The following is an 18200-nucleotide window of genomic DNA, read 5'->3' as shown; positions in this document are numbered from 1 at the left end:
TGTTCTTCCTTTTTATATATACGTTTTATTATAAAGATGCCACCAGTAGTTTAGCTTAGCAACTATTTGCTTTAGCTCAGGATGTCTTAATTACAAAAGAACATGTTGCAACACAAGAGCAATGTTTATTTGGGCCAGTCCAGCTGTAGCAGACAGGCATTTGGGAAGTCCCAACAGATTTAGCTCTTGCTCCGTAGACGTGTCAGTACACTGCTGGAGGAGAACATGTCTTCTCCCTATATATAGAGTTCATGCATGTTGTCGGGACAGTCTTTACTCCTCCTCAAGTCGATGATAAGAGAGCACTTCACGTTTGGATTGTCCCTCTCACCTGCGTTTGTCAGTCACAGCTGAAATGAGCTGTCTGTCTTGAGCGACACGACGCTTCATTCCTATTGGCTGCGAGCGGATCTGAGTCGGAGTCCCATTGGAGAGAAACGCAAACTCGCAATTCCCGAAGTTGCGAAGTTCGCGAGACGGATCGTGCGCGTGGAGAAATTAAACGACTACGGACGGAATAACGCGTGCGCAACTCGACTGAGGCCGTTTTAAGCACGGTAAGCATTTATACAAGAACATCCGTGTATATAATCTGTAATGCGTTCGTAAGGATTCTTGTTTTATGCGGAACAGGGTTGTGTTCATTGAGCACGGCGTGTAGTGTTGCTGAAGGCTGAATTGGCCGCCGTACATAATGTAAATACGCAACCTACGCTGTGCATCACCATTATTGTGATGATGACAGCTCGTCACCGAATCTATATGTCCATCTAAACGCGACAGACAACAGGCCAGGAATTCAATGAGGCCGTCCGACCATTTTTGGTCACATTTAAGGGTGGTTTTATAGTCTACAACAGTGTTTGTGTGCTCTGTGTGTCTGTTGTTATGTAATAGCTGTAATCGTTGTTTTGTTGCCTGCATCGGTTCTCTATAATTGAATAAATAAGGCGTACAGTCCGCCAGTTTGGGTTATATAATAAGTGTGCTTAGGTTCACTGATGCTTGAGGAATGCAACAAAACATTCTAAAAACAGATACAAATGTGTTTCTGCATTATATTTTCTGTAAATCTGTACAAAAATAGGTTTATGCATTATTTTTTATACATCTGTTCATTATTAGATGTATGTAACTGTATTTTACGTTGGTGAAAGATTCCTCCATTTTCTCTCATATTGTGTTTTTTCCTTGCCTGTCACTCAAAATGTGTCAAATATGGGATCTAAATATTGACATATCTAGCATTCACTTGAATGAATGAATGAACCGAGACTACAGCTGTAGATATTCTCTGGTTCATCTACTGGATTGTCACCACTGTCAGAGGATCTTACTTACAATGTTAACTCAATAAAAAATTGCATATCACACATATTAAAATAGCCATTAGTAATCCTTTTGTGTCAAAAATCACTTGCATCTAATAGGACTCACTTAAAATTAAGGAAATTATATTAAATACTCTACAAATGATCTGAATTTCCTCAATTTTGTTTGAGGGTTGACATGCATGGTTGTGTAAAAACATAAATATAAGCAGTTCCTTAAAATTATTAAAAAAACCCTCACCAGATTCGGTGTGCTTTTGTTGTCTATAGTGTTGTCATATATACAGGTGAAACTCGAAAAATTTGAATATCGTGCAAAAGTTCATTTATTTCAGTAATTCAACTTAAAAGGTGAAACTAATATATAGACTCATTACATGCAAAGTGAGATTTTCAAGCCTTTATTTCATTTGTTATAATTGTGATGATAATGAATTACAGCTATGAAAACCTTTTCACAATATTCTCATTTTGAATTTGGGGTTTTCATAAGCTGTAAGCCATAATCATCAAAATTATAACAAATAAAGGCTTGAAATATCTCACTTTGCATGTAATGAGTCTATATAATATATTAGTTTCACGTTTTAAGTTGAATTACTGAAATAAAGGAACTTGTTGAAACATGGAATGTTTATTCCATGTTTCAAGAATCAGTGTGCTACATATTTCAGCCAAATATCAAAATGTAGAACAGTACTGTGTGCAGAGTGTTGCTAGAATTATGAAAACAGTGCATACTTATTGCAACAAGGCGACATTAATGTATGCTAGCTCTCATTTGACTGAATATGATGGTCTGTGCAGAACAGTAGACATTGGTATTGAACTAATCTTCATTATGTAGGTGCTGTGCAGAGCCACAAGAGGGCCATGTCTGATAACAGCACCGGCAGCTCCGGGTCATCCAGTAACAGCTGGACGCTTCTCTCTCCAGAGGTTTGCGAACCACTTCGTCAAAATGCTTGTGTCAGTGATATTATCTTTTTAATGAATGAATCAGGTGTAGTAATGTGCACTTTTGATTTCAGGAAGCTGCCGCCGACCCTGCAGCCCCGGTGGATGATGGGACGGAAAGTATTGGGGATGCACCCAGTCTTTCAGAGGAAATAGCAGGTTATTGGAACAGATAATAAACCATTTTGTTTACACAAAAGTTTGTGGTCAGTAATATATATATTTTAAACAATTTATACTTTTATTCAGCAAGGACACATTAAATGAATCAAAAGTGATGGTCATTTTGTTTTCTATTGTTACAAAAAAATTATATTTCAAATAAATGCTGTTCTCGTGAACTTTCTATTCACCAAATAATCTTGGAAAAATGTGTCATGGTTTCCACAAAAATATTAAGCTGCACAACTGTTATTATTATCATTGATAATAATAAGAAATGTTTATTGTGCAGCAAATCAGCATATTAGAATGATTTCTGAAGGAAACTTCCTTCAAAAACATTAAACAATCTTACCAACCTCGAACTTTTGTATAATAATGTATATTAATGTGCTGCTGCTTGCAGTATATGGAAACCGCATTATCTCAATATTGGTGATAGTTGTAACACCAATTTGTGGGCTTTGTAATGTGAAACGGTGTTTATTTCAGGAAGCTCTTTGGAGGTGAGGTCACATGACCCTGAAACTCCAATGATGGAGAGCGTTTTGTCAGAGGAGGGTCACCAGGTCAGTGCATCACCACTGGTATGTACAGCGCAGGACGTTCAGTTACCATTCTATATGCCTGTTCACAGTATTTGTTTTGCACACTTTGTTCACACTTTGCACATCTGACTTGGTTTTAAAATTCAACCTGTCTAAATTTTGACTGCCATTTTGCAGTGATGAAGTCTGATTTGTTTGTTCAGACAGTGTAGCCAATATCCATTCATGAATGTCTCCCAAAAAATCTGAAAAAGCCATACTCTTCCAAATAAAGTTTTTTTATTAGCATTTATGATTCCATGAATAACCTTGAAAAGATGCTATATAGTGAAAAAAAGGTTAATTAGATTATAAAAAAATTCTTCACAGTAAGATTAAAAAGTAAGATTATGTGCACTTAAAATTGGATCCAAATGAAACTACAATATTTCTGTAAATATTTGAAATGGATTACAAACCTCTTTTTCCCCTGTTTAACCACTTAATCTACTAAAAGTGGTGCCTGTCATCTGAGTTTGAAGTGCAGACTGTTTCTCGACACTCGATGTCAAACTGTTCCCTCCCAAAACATTTAGTTGTATATGTTGTCCGATTATCCAGATTTGCCAGGAAACATCCCCGGATTTCTTTGAGGAAATGGCAGCATCTGGCCATGGCGATGTTGAGCTTGATCCTGAGATCCATGCTCCCGTCATCCATGACACCATCACCAGTTCTCCCCCTGACAGTGACCTTCTGGGCGCTGTTCCCTTCAGCATCACTACAGAATCAGCCTTCCAGTTTTCAGAGGAGACGGTCCTTGACGAACCCACTGAAGAGGACGTAACCGATATCTTCCCCGGCCAGCATGCTCCAGTCCAAGAAAGCCCCGCCCCGGAACCAGAGCCTAAAACCACCTCGACTCCCGAACCATTCAGAGAATTGAGCTCCTCTCCCGATGTCTTTGATGTTACCGCAGACATAAGCCCCGCCCCTAAAACTATTGAATCTTCTGCAATCCCTGTGCTTGATATTCATGCTGATGTACATCCCACCCCTGAAACCCCGCTCTCTGAGGCTGATACAGGCTTTGGCTCCACAGCAGAAAGCCCCGCCCCTTACAGCCCGTATCCAGAAACCATTGGTTCGGTTGAGACCGAGGACGAGCCTACTTTTGAGAAAGACGAAATAGAGCTGCCAGATAAATTCCCTGATGTGATCAGAGAGCCAGGTATGACATTTAATTTTTTTAAATAAATAAATGTGCAATGAACCCTTTTTAATGATACTTAGTCTTTGTATTGTTTTACTTATTATTAATAAATCAACATATACATATAATAAAATACTAGGATAATAGTTCATTGTAATGTGTAATTAGTATATACATATATATTTGTTTAACTTCTAATGTTATTTTGTCTTTGTTACACACACACACATGTATATGTGTTTGTGTGTAAATATGTGTGTGTATGTGTATATATATATATATATATATATATATATATATATATATATAAATACATAAATAAATAAAGTAAGAAAAATAGATTGTATAAATTACATAACAATATTGATATAATTTTTTATAAATTCATTTATAAATTCAAAATATTTAGTTTGTATTGTAGGACTTAATTATAATAATTTTGTTATCATTATCAAAGCATTATGTATTTGAATAGTAGATAAAAGCGTCTGCTAAATGATTACATTTGCGCTGAGCAAAATGTTACAGCTTTAATATATTATGATATATATTGAAATGGTGGAGCAAACAAATTAGTTCCATTTCTACCCACATTTACCATATTTCTCCTAATCTTGCTTCTCCTTATTTTCTTCTGTATCATTTAGAATCTCTCGGTGCTGAATTCCCAGCGGGCACCTCAGCAGAAGATGACGGTCTGAGACTCAGACATGTGCAGCCCACCATAGCGTTGAAGCGAAGCTCTGACGAGGAGGAAGAAGAAGAAGAGGAGGAGTTTAATCTGCCAGTGAGGAAAGAGGAGAAGCGAGGTTTCTCTTTGAATCAGCTGATAGTGGGCTCATTGGTCCTGCTCTGTGTTGGATCCTTCTTTTTCTCTGGTGAGTTTTGTGTGGCAGTGATGCAACTCTTAAAACATATTTTGAAAAGTCACAAATTTAAACCACATTTTATAATTGGTCCTACAAAACGTTTAACATGACATCACACATGACATCGGTTGGACATAACCTTCATATTTGATCAATGGTTATGAATACATACCACATTATGTCCATTAATATCCTATTTTCAGTGGTTGCATTCATGTTGTTATGCCTCCAGGTTCTGTGGTTGACCCGTCTGATGGTAGGTTCAGAGTTTGAGCTAGGTGGCAGTATATGCTTGTGTTTGAGCTGTGGATAGGAGTTGCCCTTCAGTGCTAATGGTAGAGTTCGTTCCCATCACATATTCACATATAAACTTCAACAAATAAGTGGGGGAAAAAAAAAAAGTACATTTACCTGAGGGCAGTCTCTATCATCAGCCTATATCATCACCCAGGATGCACTGCTTTACCAAGGGGGCTTATGAGCTGGTTGCTTCTACACTTACCTTTTAAAGTTGAAGTGTATAATTTCTGTGCCACCACTAGTGAAATCTTTTGCCAAACACACTTTCATTGCTCGGACAAACGGGTAGCTCCTCAAATGTATGCTACTGTTCAGGCCACTCAAACAAATCGCACTTTGGTGCCACTTTTGGCAAGAAATTACACACTTCACCTTTGTAATTCTTTAGTGTCAGCAATGGCTGTCTCACCTTGAAATGGCTTAATGCTGAGATTCTGCTGACATGAAGTTTTTGTAGAGGTTACCAGGTTTACTAAATCCAATTTTTGTGTGTGTAAACTGTCAAATTTGATAACGCACACTATCGTACAAAAGTTGGGGGTCTGTAATTTTTTTTCATGTTTTATTTTCTACTCACCAAAGCTACATTTATTTAATGGACACAGTAAAACCAGTTATATTGTGAAATGATTTTATAATTTAAAACAACTGTTTCTATTTTAATATATTTTAAACTGTAATTTATTCCTGTGATGGCAAAGCTGAATTTTCAACATTATTAGTGTCTTCAGTGTCACATTATACTTCAGAAATCATTTTATCAGTGATGAAAACAGTTGTGCTGCTAAATATTGTTTTTGTGGAAAGCGTGATACATTTTTACAGGATTCTTTGATGAATAGAAAGTTCAAAAGAACAACATTTAAGATAGAAATCGTTTGTAACAATGTAAAAGTATTTATCGTCTTTTTTGATCAATTTAATGCATCCTTGCTGAATAAAAGTATTAATTTAAATAAATAAAAAACATACTGACCCTAAACGTTTGAACAGCAGTGTGTTCCAGAGAGTCCTGGTTCATATATCCATGCCAGTGAAAGACAGTCTAACTCAAGAATTGTGTGACTGCTGTTGCATTAACTACACTGACTTGTACTTCCATCATTTGAGTTTTTGACACTAACAGTTTTATAATTCACGTCACCCCGTCTATGCATTCTCAACAAACATTACAAATCCATTTTCTCTCCTGCAGATGATTTTGATGGTTCAGAATTAAGTGACCAGGTTGGTGCATTGCTTTATTTTCTGTCTTTGCTGTGTTCTTTTATTATTGACAAGTTGATTTCACCTGTGGCAGTCTCTGATGACTTGTACCTTTTTCCAGGAAGTCCTTGATAAACTTGCTCAAGAGAATAAACAAATTAATATATTGGAGGCTCAGATTGAGGTTGGTCCCTTCTCTACCTTCGTATATAAAAAATTTCCTCTTAACGCCATGAAAGTTTTGCATGCGAATGCATTTTTCCACTAAGTGGGCTTAATGCACTTTCTATAGAGCATACCAGGAGATTACTTTAAAATGTTGAACTTTGGATGTTCTTTCTTTGTCTTTTTCATGATCAGTCACAGAAACAGGAGTTGGACCGGGCTCTGAAAATGACAACAGATATGCACAGCACCGAGAAAGGAGCGCTGGAAAACGAGAACACTAAGTTGAAAGAACAACTGTCTGAACTGCCTGGTTTAAAAGACGAACTACAGACACTGAGAGCACGAGTCGCTGAGCTCGCAAAGCTTACAGGTATGATGAGGCAGAGTGGGAACGGCACATGCATAGTATTTGAATTGTAAAACTCAATATTTAAATTTGGATATTGTGGAAAGGGCTCTGAATATACTTGTAAATTTAACCTTTCTTTTGGTTTACTAAGATGAATGAGGTTGTTAGGTTTTTTGTTAGCTATTGCACTAACGTTCAAAAGTCAGTATGATTTAAAAAAGAAAACAAACAAACGGCAAAGTTATATTAAATTGATCAAAAGTGTTACTAAAGACATTTGTTACAAATTAATTCTATTGCAAATAAATGAACTTTGTATTCATCAAAGAATCATGAAAAAAGTTCAACAAAAATATTAAGCGGCACAACTGTTTTCAACATTGATAGTATCAAGTATGTTTCTTGAGCAGCAAATTAGAAGGATTTCTGAAGGATCATGTGACACTGAAAATAGGAAAAAAGGTATTAAACTTGAAAATAATTTTAAACTGTTATGATAGTTTGCAATATTACTGTATTATTGATCAAATAAACGCAGCATAAGAGACTTTTTTTCAAAATTATTAAAGTCTTACTGACCCCAACCTTTTTAACGGTAGTGTATATTTATGTGCGCAATAAATATTGGTAATGAAGAATGATATTGGCAACATATTGGTGATCAGCTGATTTTTTTTCTTATTTATTGGTATATGTCAAAATTGGATATTTCATTGTGCACGCTCATGTCTTTTATACACTGCTGTTCAAAAGTTTGGGATCAGAAATATATTTTTTTATGTTTTTAAAAGAAGTCTCTTCTGCTCACCCAGGCTGCATTTATTTGATCCATAATACACTAAAAATTGTTATACTATTACAATTTTAAATAACAGTCTTCTATTTGATTATATTTTAAAATGTAATTTATTCCTGTGATGCAAAGCTGAATTTTCAGCATCATTACTCCAGTCTTCATAGTCACATGACCCTTCAGAAATCATGCTAATGTGCTGATTTGCTCTTTTTATTCTTGTTATAAATTGTATTATTTAGAAAAAATAGTATGGAAATATATTTTGCAGTGTATTCTTCTATCTGTTTTTTTCCTCCATCAGTTGAAGATCTTCCACAACAGGCCCCTGACTCTGGGTCCCCGCCTTCCACTGCTGAGTCTAGTCCAGAAGGAACCGACAAACACTGGGATAAGAAAGAGGAGCTCAAGCGGCAGAAAGCTCTTTTGGAGGAGAGCGGGACGAGGCTGGAGGGAATGAAGAAACAGGGCTTGAGGGAGAGCTTGGTGGAGATGCAGAAGAGACTGTCCAAACAGGTGGACCAGCTGGGCAAGCGGGAAGACTGGAAGAGGAAACACCAGGAGCACAAAGGAGAAAAGAAGGAATGGGGCAGAAAGAAAGAACATGACAGTCGCTGGAAGAAGGATGAAGCGGGGAGCGGGAAAGAGTGGAAGCGTGGCAAGGACAAAAGGAAAGACCATCTCAAGAAGTACAAAGAAGAGTGGGACCACAAGAAGGATGAGAGAAGGCAGGAGAGGGAAAGAAGACAGAAGGAAAGACCTTGGGAGGCCAAACCTTCCAAGCATCAACACCACCATCATCATCATCATCACCACAAGGAGCAGGTAGACTTCTGGAAACACCAAGAAGAGAAGCTCAGGAGGAACCGAGACCCTGCCGAGGGCTGCCATGGCGTATTCAACTGCGCTGACGCCGAGGGGCTCGTTCCTGTGAAGCTCGTAGAGTTTCAGGACCTTCTTGAGATCTACCTAAGCAAACTAGAGGGAGTTCCTCAGGAAAGCAAGGAGTCTCTCAGCCGCCTCACTGCCCAGTTCTTCAACGGCGGCTTTTTCGAGCACGACAGAATGCTCTTCAGCGACTTCGCCGAGGACGTTGCGGACATCCTGGAAGATCTGGCAGATGGTTTAGAGGATGAGCACAATGACAATGATTCCCTTGAAGATGAGATGGAGGAGTTTGAGAAAGAGGCACTGTTGAAGTTCACCGCACCTTTGGCGTAATTGGTGCCGCCCACCCTAGAAACTAAGTTGAACGGATGGAAAATAAACACTAAGTGAAAGAAAACATAAAGAAACAATCTTAGCTGTTACTTTCCCTGGTCTTTACGGACTGTAGATGTAGTTTAATTAATGCATTGTGTGTGAGGATTCTCCCTTCGGAGTCTTGTTCTTAGTGAAGTCCCACCTGTGTGTTGGGTGTTTTGTTGTTAGCTACCTCCCTTGGTCCTGTTCTTCAACGCCAAACCCTTTGACTCTTGCTTGCTGTGTAAAGAATCAGTCATCTTAAGCATTAAGTGTTTGCACATGAATGAAACTGCTTTATTTGCAGATAGATCAATCACCTAGTACATATGGAGTTGTGAACGAAATTAACGCTAAACTGGGAAAGAGCAATGAGATTGGAAAAGAATGTCCCTATTAGTTACCCGAGCTCCCAAAATCGACTTAAAAACAATATTTTTTTTTATTTGAGTTATTTAGGATTTTTTTATATATTTTATTTTTGTTTTAATTCTTGGTCCTTCACCCCTACCTATGATTTTGCTTACTAAGCTGGTGTCAAACTGGTTTCTTTTCAAGTTTTTTTTTCCGCCAGAGATTTTAGAGGTCATTGTAAGCTTTCGGTTTTTCAGTTTCTCACCCCAACTCAAGTTCTGCTCACACTTAATTTAAATTACAAAACAAAATGAATGTTTCTTTCCTTTATGGAATTTGATATGTTAGATTATGTGCCTTTAATAGTGAGCAAAGAATGCTGGTACTGAAAAGAATGGTCTGCCCAAAACCACACAACTGAAATGGAACCGGAGAAAGTTTCAATAATTGATTAGTTGTGGACATTTATTTATATCCTCTTTCTATCTTAGGAAAACAGCCATCGTAATGAATCATCAAGATCATTTGATTATAGCTGTGTTATTGTTTTGCTGCACTCTTCTGGGGTGAATACCTTATAATTTTTGCCTTTTCTTGTCCAATTTGTAAATATAAGAAAAAAAAGTTATAATTTAAAGTAAGTTATCATATGGCACAGTGATATTTAATATGAAAGTAAACTTAAAAGGAAAGGTAATGCAAGACCAAATGTCACAATGTATCAATTTATGATGATTATTAAAACTATGTCCCATTGCCACGAGAATTCTTCTTTATTAAGGGATTGCATTGTTCATTTTATTTAATTTTTTTGTTTATTTACAACTGACAAATCATGAATAGGTGATTCCTTGAGGATGTCTGGTCTCATTTGTGTTTTTACCTTTGAAAACTATACCTCCCGTTTAAAATGAATAAATTGACCTTTTTGGGTTAATATTCTGCATACATGCACGTTCAGTATTGACCTCTAAAACGGATCTGCAGGAGACGTGTTAGTGAGGGCTTTGTATGTCTGTTGGTGCTGAGTAAGTTTTGATGGAGTTATCAGATGAAGTTTCCCTGATGACAGATGTTTGGATTGACAACATTAAGGAAACCTGATAGGGAGGTGTAGAGTAATGACATGTTAGGTCATGCTTAGAAATAATCACAAACAAATATAAATAGTACATTTTCTCAGTAACATAAACCACAATGCGGGGTGTATTCTATTTATCTGATCGATATACGCCATATTTTGTCTTCTGGATTTCTATAAATGCATTGTGTGTGTGTGGTCCTGGTGAAGCCAATGTTGTGAGGACGAAATGTTTAATTTAGGAAAACCGCTTATAAATCATATGGAAAAATGCAAAAAGTTTTCTGTGAGGGGTGTGTTCAGGGTTAGGGAATAGAATATACACTTTTTACAGTTTAAAAAATCATTATGTCTATGGGAACTCCCCATAAAACATGTAAACACAATGTGTGTGTGTGTTATGGTTTACTTGTGAGGGCCAAATGTCCTCACTTATATAGTGAAATATTATGACAACCAACCATGAAGACATTTTACTGGTCTTCACTACTTAAATAGGCTTAATATTTATAGTGTTTTGCGCACGTTTCTGTGAGGGTTGTGTGTTTAGGGGTAGGGGATTGGCGATAGAAAATAAAGTCAATGGAAGTCTATTTAATGTCCTCACTAATATAGTGAAACAAACGTATGTGTGTGAAAGAGAATCTAAACTACTTTGCTATGGAAACATTTAAGCAGGAGATTGATAAGAAAATCCTGACTTGTGAAATGGAGCAGTGGGCGTGATTTTTGGTTTTCCGCTGAGTTTGGCGGTCAGATGAAGAGAATATAAGGTGAGAGGTGGTCATTTAAACACAACTCCAGCCAACACATCACTCCTCGACCCAGGTAAGCCTATGATACTTCTTCTGTTGGATACATCTTTTTTTATTGAATCATTTTTAGTATGCACAGGATATACCTTTTTTCGAAAGGACTAACCTGTATATTACCTTCTAATCTCCAGCCACCGAACCTAAATCATGGAATCTGCCATTAACGTGCTCGTCTCCCAGTTCAAGACTTATGCCGGGAAGGATGGCTCTGCAAAAACATTGAGCAAGGAAGAGTTTCAGAGTTTGGTCACATCCCAGTTACCTAACTTCATAAAGGTAAGCCTTTTGAGTTATTAAAGTACAAAAAATGGTCAGTATACTTCATATTTATATTCCTAAATTCAGGTCTACACTAAAAGGGACAGTAATAAAAATTCTGTCATCATTTACTCACCCTCAAGTTATTTCCAAACCTGTATGGATTTCTTTATTCTGCTGAACACAGAAGAAGATCTGAAGAATGGCGGTAACCAAACAGTTGTTAGACTCCATTGAGTTCCATACATTTTCCACATTTTCCCATACTAAGGAAGTCATGGGGTCCAGCAACTGTTTGGTTACCGACATTCTTCAAAATACTTTCTTTTGCGTTCATACAGAAATGCATACAGGTTTGGAACAACTTGAAGGTGAGTAAATGATGACAAAATGTACATTTTTGGATGAACTATCCCTTTAAATATACATTTACTATTTGGAACCCATTTAGCTCTTTGTAAGAAAAAGGAACCAGTACATTGAACTTAAAAATCAATCATGTAACATCAAAAGCTTTTTTCTTCTTCTTACTTTAAATCTCCACAGAACAATAAAACCAACTCAAAATGGTTCTTATTAAGAAGAGGCATGTCTGCTGAATTTAAGGTGCTGCAAATAACTATTCTTTTTACCTATAGCTACAATTAAAAATATTGAAAGACTATGTAGACATATTAAAAAAAGAAAACCTAATAATAATAATAATGACAAAAACACAACAAAATTACAAAAAATTATCAAAATTTAAAAAAACAATTCAAACTACCGGTATTAATAAAAATATAACAATTTCAATGACACTAAAGTAACACTGGTGTGCAACATGTTGAATTTTACTTATTATTATTTAATTATTATTTTACTTTTTATTTATTTATCTGTGACCTTTTAATAATAATATATAAAGGTTTTTTTAAAATAAATAAATGAAGGTTCTTTACAGTGTTTGATTAGCATTCTATGTTGTGAAACTTGAGAAGAATGAACCAAAAAGGATAAGAGCACCATTTAGAGGCCATCATGGCGTGAGTTATTAGTTAACCACATCCCAGTCCTCTAAAGAATTCCATGTGAGTCACATGTTTGTGATTTTGTGGAGGAAATAACACAAATCCTTCAAAAAAACCTCTACGATTATAGAAAGACCGTACTGCTAGTGTGTATGAAAACAAACCAACTGCTTTCATTATGTCTTCATCTAAACTATGCCAAAGAAAATAGAAAAATGCCACATCAGAGCATTTTCTGTTTGGCCCATCCAGAACAGGAACTCATCCCCCCCCCCCCACTAATAGGTCAGCAGAAAAGAATGCAGAGTACCAGTGACGATCACTAGATGGAGACACTATCATTCCAAGTGCATAAGTGACTAATTCAATGTGTTCTCTCGCAGAATTCCTCTGACCCAGCCACCATTGACCAGCTCATGAGCTCACTGGATGCGAATAACGACGGAGAGCTGACCTTCCTGGAGTTCTGGCAGCTTATTGGCAATGTGGCGAACCAACATGGTGGCTTTTAGCCAACGAAGAAATATTCCGTAACGCCATCCAATCACTTTAATTTGTCCTTGTGACTTCCTCATGTAATTATAACAGAGGCCGTGCTGTTGCACGGTTAATGGTTCTCCGAGGTGACGGAAAATAAAAGAAAGCTTTGTTTGATTCTCAAGGTAATCTTGCCTTGCCTCTTTATTGACCATGCAATATAAGATTCTTCTCTTCCATTCTTTTGTGTAGCGCATCTGATTTAATGGCATCATTTTATGGTAACTCAACACCAGCCCGAGGCCCTCAACTATCATATTGCACAGCGGCTTAGATTTAGATCTTCTAGACTGTCAAAGCCAGTTACGATACGTCTTTATTGACACATTCGGTCTCCAACACAATATAAAGCAGGTGCCGGCAGTTGCCTTGCTCACAGGTGTGGCTTGAGGAAAGGGCGTTGGTTTCTCTTGGATAATAAGGGAGATTTAGATCTTATTTGCAAGTGCTATACTGAAGTAAACTGAACACACACATTTTTAAACGTTAGGATTTTGAGCTGCCCGAAGAACATTGGCTGTCAATTTAAAACTGCCTTGAGAGATTTTAATTTGAAACCTTAGCCCAACAATAGATGATTTATGTGGGGTGCACAACATTTTGAGCCTTTTTATGAAACAAAAATGAGTCAAAAGTGAACTTTGTAGCATGATCAAAAAAGATGTGAGGCAGGCGTGAGTAAGGCATGACCATAGTCCACACAAAGTGACAGCAGTCAGTACAAACCACTTTAGGCGGTGCCTATTGTAAACACAGATAATCATAGTAAAGTTTGGGCACTGCACTGGGATATGATTCACTATATGTCTCCCCTGAGGCCTGTTAAAGTCTGGAGATTTATCACAATACAAAGCAGTTAGTAAGTAAGGATCCTGGCGATATTAATTCCTGCGGCATTAAAAAAAATAAAGCACTTTGTTGTCTCTATATTTCATGTGAATTAGAGGCAAATATTTGCCCCCTGGAATGGATTTTCAGGAGCAGTTTTTACCCTTATTTTCTAAGCATATAAACATGCAGTGTCATTTATTTATGACACATACTTCTACTGAAAAAAATAAATTAAATAAGAATAATTCAAAATGTAGGCCTGTAATATGTCACAAATCATTTAGTGCTTCGGAAATGTTTGTCATCCCTGTGATAAGATTACACACCAAAAAGTTGTTGCCTTAAATATATATATAAAAATTTAAACTTAAATTACACTAAACTAACTTACAAACATGAGTTGAATCTCGTATAACTTAAAAAAAAAAAACGAGATAAAGCAAAAAAAAAAATTTTTTTTTTTTTTTTTACAGTGTACACAGCTCTCTACTACCATTATTGAGGATTTTGATCCAATTTACTGGAAATTATTATTTTATTTTTTATCTAACAGCTAAAAAAACACTTACTACGTTTCTGAGGTATAATTCATTACTTTATAAGACTAGGAAATGTTGTACTAGATAAAACAATGGGGCATTTTGTCATTTCTGACACTGGTGCAAACAAACCTTGTGCAGGTAAGGGTTAAAGTTTTTGTACTTCCCACTAAAGCTCCAGACAAAACTCACCGTCCTCAGCCATGATTCCCAGTATCATTTCTAGTGCGAAACTACATTCACGTATGATAATGTTTGAAGTTACAGCAGTAGACATCATTAGAAATATCAAATTCAGCCTATGAATCATCTCAAAACTCAAATGTCCTTTTTAAAGCAACTAAATAAGTTCGTCTTTTAGTTCCCCTCCTCCAGGTACACGCCCTTTCATTTGTCAGAGTCAGGGGCAAAAAAACGTTTACAAAAAAAAAAAAAAAAAAATCACGGAAGAGATTCGGCAGCAAGCAGTTCGAGTCTGACAAGTTTTTTTTTTTTTTTTGGAGGTAGGGAAGAAAAGGGAAAGAAAAAAAGGTTTAGCCTACTGCAGCTACTGCGAACTGTCAATCAGCTCTGTCCCCATTTTAGGGTAAGTGCTAAATACGTTTCTTTCGCATTTCAGACTAATACTAATACTTTAACACAAAACTTTGAGTTTTGAACTTGTGAGAGTTTTTGTAAGTGTCAACGCCACGTTTTAGGAACACCCTTCGACCATCCTCAGCCAGATGAATCTGAAAACATCTGCCGTTTTCGCACACAGTCAACGCGTATCTTTACGAATTTACTGAACTATTCTTCTGTGGTTTATCGTTGTTAATCGCAGCGTTTTATTAAGACTGTACGCGCCAACAATTACATAATTGATATCAGTGACTGCGGCGGTTGTATTTTATGGTATTTTAAATTAATCTTAAAATAAATATAATATTTTAAGGTTGTTGTGAAGTTAAATTATTTTACGTTTATTTAAAATTGAATATAATATGCTATTTTATGATTATTGAGAAGTTGATGTTATTTTAAATAGCCTAAATATTTTAAATAAAATATAAAAACATCAAATATTAATATAAAGTAGGCTACCTTATAAAAGATAAATACAATGGTAAAATCATATTTATAATATAATTGTATTTTTTATTTGTATATTGTATATATATATAATGTCATTTTTTTTGTAGATGCTTTAGACAGAGTAGGCTATGCCATTTTTAATATGTTTAATATGTTAATATGTCTCAGAACATTTAACAGAAAAGAGAAAGCGTTTAACACAGCATCTATTTGATCGATGCGTGATTTCAGTGTGTAGAAAATAAGAACTACTTGAAGATTGTTCCCCACGATTTTTTATACACTGGCAAAGTTGTTCCTGTGTGAATTTTTAATGGCGCACGCGAGCGGCGGGTATTGTCTTTACCGTGATCGAGCGCGCGCGTATCACGTTCTCCAGTTTGGAAACGCAAACCTTTCAATCTCTTTTGCGCATTGGAGAGAAACGGTAGAGTGCACGAGTGTCCGTTGTTAAACTGCACATGTCTGCGTCCCTTTTTCCTTTTCATGAGGTTGTTTGCACGGATTTATTTATTAATTTCGTCCAGGAACAGTAAAAGGTCATGTCTGTTTTGGAGAGTCACTTAAGCCTCATGGAAGATCTCTCTTCATTACTTTTTATTAACCATCCACGTGCTGTCTGTCTGAGAGAGTTTTGGGTTAAAGCTCGAGACTGTCTAGGGTAGCGCGCACGGAATCGCCAGGTCAGGGGCCAAAGGCGTTAATAATTCATAAGACTTGACGACTGGCACTGGATAGGGTTGAGACCGAGGGGTGAAAGAGTCAATAGGATCAGTGAACGGTGCCTATAGTCACTAGAAATATGATTGTGGAGAGAAGGTGTGTAAGCCTTGTGACAACAACACAGCATTGACTTCAACAGAGCGACGGCCTTTTGATCTAGGGCGCATGTAGACATTGTTTGTACAGTGGATAAGGGCTGACTGGGTCCTGACTGTACAGTAGGGGTTGTGACTCAACAGTATTTTGCCATCTAGATGTACCATTTCAGTCAGGATGCTGCTTTCTGTGTAAATAGGTGCTTATGACAATGCTGTCTAGGTAGGCAGTTCACTAGGTTTTGATACGCGGCCTAGAGAAAGTCACTTATCTTGCTCATTTATAACTAGGCTAATCTTTTTATGACTTAAACATATACACACTGGATTTATTCTTGTCAAAAAATAATCTCATTAGATTACACCAACAAAAGTCAATTTTCAGGGTCAAATCAGGTAAAACAAATAGTGGCTAAAGGTGACAACTGTGTTTTACATAGTTTACATTTGCCTTTTTGGTTAAAATATGCATGAACCAATATTTTTCATATACGATGAAACAAGCAAACAGTTCTTTAAATAACCATAAAAAAAGATCTAAAGTACCTTACTATAAAGAACCTTTTGCACCATTAAAAGGTTCTTTATGTAGTGCAACATTGATGCAACGTTTATTTTCAAGAATGCATGTTAGCATTTTAGGAATGAATTTTAGCATAAAAAATTAGGTCTAGAAAGTCATCCTGCTAGGTTATGAGACGTAGTCTTTGTTTAAACCAAATGAAGACACTGCTAGTATGTAGGGTTTATACTCGACAGCCAACAATTTAGTTTATTGCTGCATTGTGACATCATTAGCTGAGTGTCTGTGTGCCAAGGAAGTAGAAAACTAGCCTATTTCCTGCACCATTCCACCTGACGCTAGTGTAAAAGAGTCCTTCTCACTTTCGAACAGCCTATGAAACCAGAAACTTTAATATGCGTACTGCGTCATCTCTGTATCTCCTTCTCTCTCTCATTAAATTAGGCTAATGGCCATGTTTCTTAATTGCTTACTACCTGTCGATGTGGTTATTACTGCTGATAAGAGGAAACTCTGTGTGAATGTGCGTCAGCTAATTTGGCGGCATTAGAAACCGTCTCGGATGACAAGCACACCTACCCAGATTTTGACCACCTCCAATAACAACCCAAAGGGCTCCTTTGCTGACCGCTGGAGGTCACTGTTTTTTTTTTTTTGTACAGCTTTGTTTGTACAGCTATGCAAATTATAAGGTTCCAATCCCCATCTTAACAAGCAAGCCGTTACTTTCTGGTTTAGTCTGAATGACTTGCGTAAAGGAGCAATGATTGGAATTTCAAAAAGTTGTGTTTTCTATATCTTTGGGAGACACTTAGTTCTGTTGTTCAAGATTTTATCAATGAAATGAACCTTTTTTTTAAATGCATTGAAACATTGGTTCCTGCATTCTGCTGTTTTTATAACAGGATCGTTTTATATTATTTGCACTTTTAGAGGTAGTCGACTACCTATTATAATAATTATTCATATTTTTAAATGAGCTTTCGTTTTTATACTTTCATTTTTCATTGTAATTTTGTTGTTTGTCATTTTTATTAGATTTTGTCATTTTTTTTAGTTTAAAAAAAATTCTGTATAGCTTTGATTACTTTTTGTTTCAGTTTTAGTCATTTTAATACTTTAAATGAAACTTATATATTTTAGTTAGATGCCAAGGCTATATTTAAAATTTTAAGTGTTTCCTCTAATATTCATATTTAATTTAATTTCAGCTTTATTTGAAGTACAGAAAATGGTTTTTAAT

The 18200-nt window shown here is 36.4% G+C and overlaps 3 protein-coding genes across 6 annotated transcripts in view; all 3 read left to right on the top strand.

Moving 5' to 3' along the window:
* The first annotated feature begins 136 nt into the window (after positions 1-136).
* pbxip1a (pre-B-cell leukemia homeobox interacting protein 1a) lies at positions 137-10227 on the top strand. Of its 4 annotated transcripts, none has more exons than XM_079590674.1 (11): positions 176-557; positions 2179-2270; positions 2363-2447; positions 2943-3037; positions 3599-4208; positions 4838-5068; positions 5292-5315; positions 6555-6586; positions 6687-6749; positions 6926-7103; positions 8180-10227. In XM_079590674.1, the coding sequence occupies exons 2-11, from the start codon at positions 2205-2207 to the stop codon at positions 9094-9096; spliced, it is 2301 nt and encodes a 766-aa protein (XP_079446800.1). In that variant the 5' UTR covers positions 176-557; positions 2179-2204; the 3' UTR covers positions 9097-10227. The 4 variants fall into 4 exon arrangements, with proteins under 4 accessions (XP_079446802.1, XP_079446800.1, XP_079446801.1 ...); XM_079590675.1 differs by having other exon boundaries at positions 186-557; positions 2943-3019; XM_079590676.1 differs by lacking the exon at positions 5292-5315 and having other exon boundaries at positions 137-557.
* A 927-nt stretch (positions 10228-11154) lies between these two features.
* Positions 11155-13301, top strand: s100a11 (S100 calcium binding protein A11). The gene is made up of 3 exons (XM_079590678.1): positions 11155-11380; positions 11499-11643; positions 13019-13301. The coding sequence occupies exons 2-3, from the start codon at positions 11515-11517 to the stop codon at positions 13145-13147; spliced, it is 258 nt and encodes an 85-aa protein (XP_079446804.1). The 5' UTR covers positions 11155-11380; positions 11499-11514; the 3' UTR covers positions 13148-13301.
* Positions 13302-14707: 1406 nt separating this feature from the next.
* Positions 14708-18200, top strand: part of s100u (S100 calcium binding protein U) — a 10714-nt gene continuing 7221 nt past the window's right edge. Inside the window, exon 1 of the mRNA XM_079590669.1 lies at positions 14708-15128. The gene's annotated coding sequence lies outside the window, so the exon portion shown is untranslated. The remainder of the gene's footprint in view (positions 15129-18200) is intronic.

The sequence above is a fragment of the Phoxinus phoxinus genome, assembly GCF_949152265.1.
Source record: "Phoxinus phoxinus genome assembly, chromosome: 19".
NCBI classification, from domain to species: domain Eukaryota; kingdom Metazoa; phylum Chordata; class Actinopteri; order Cypriniformes; family Leuciscidae; genus Phoxinus; species Phoxinus phoxinus.
The sequence above is the reverse complement of the archived record's forward strand: the minus strand, read 5'-3'. Positions and strand labels throughout refer to the sequence as shown.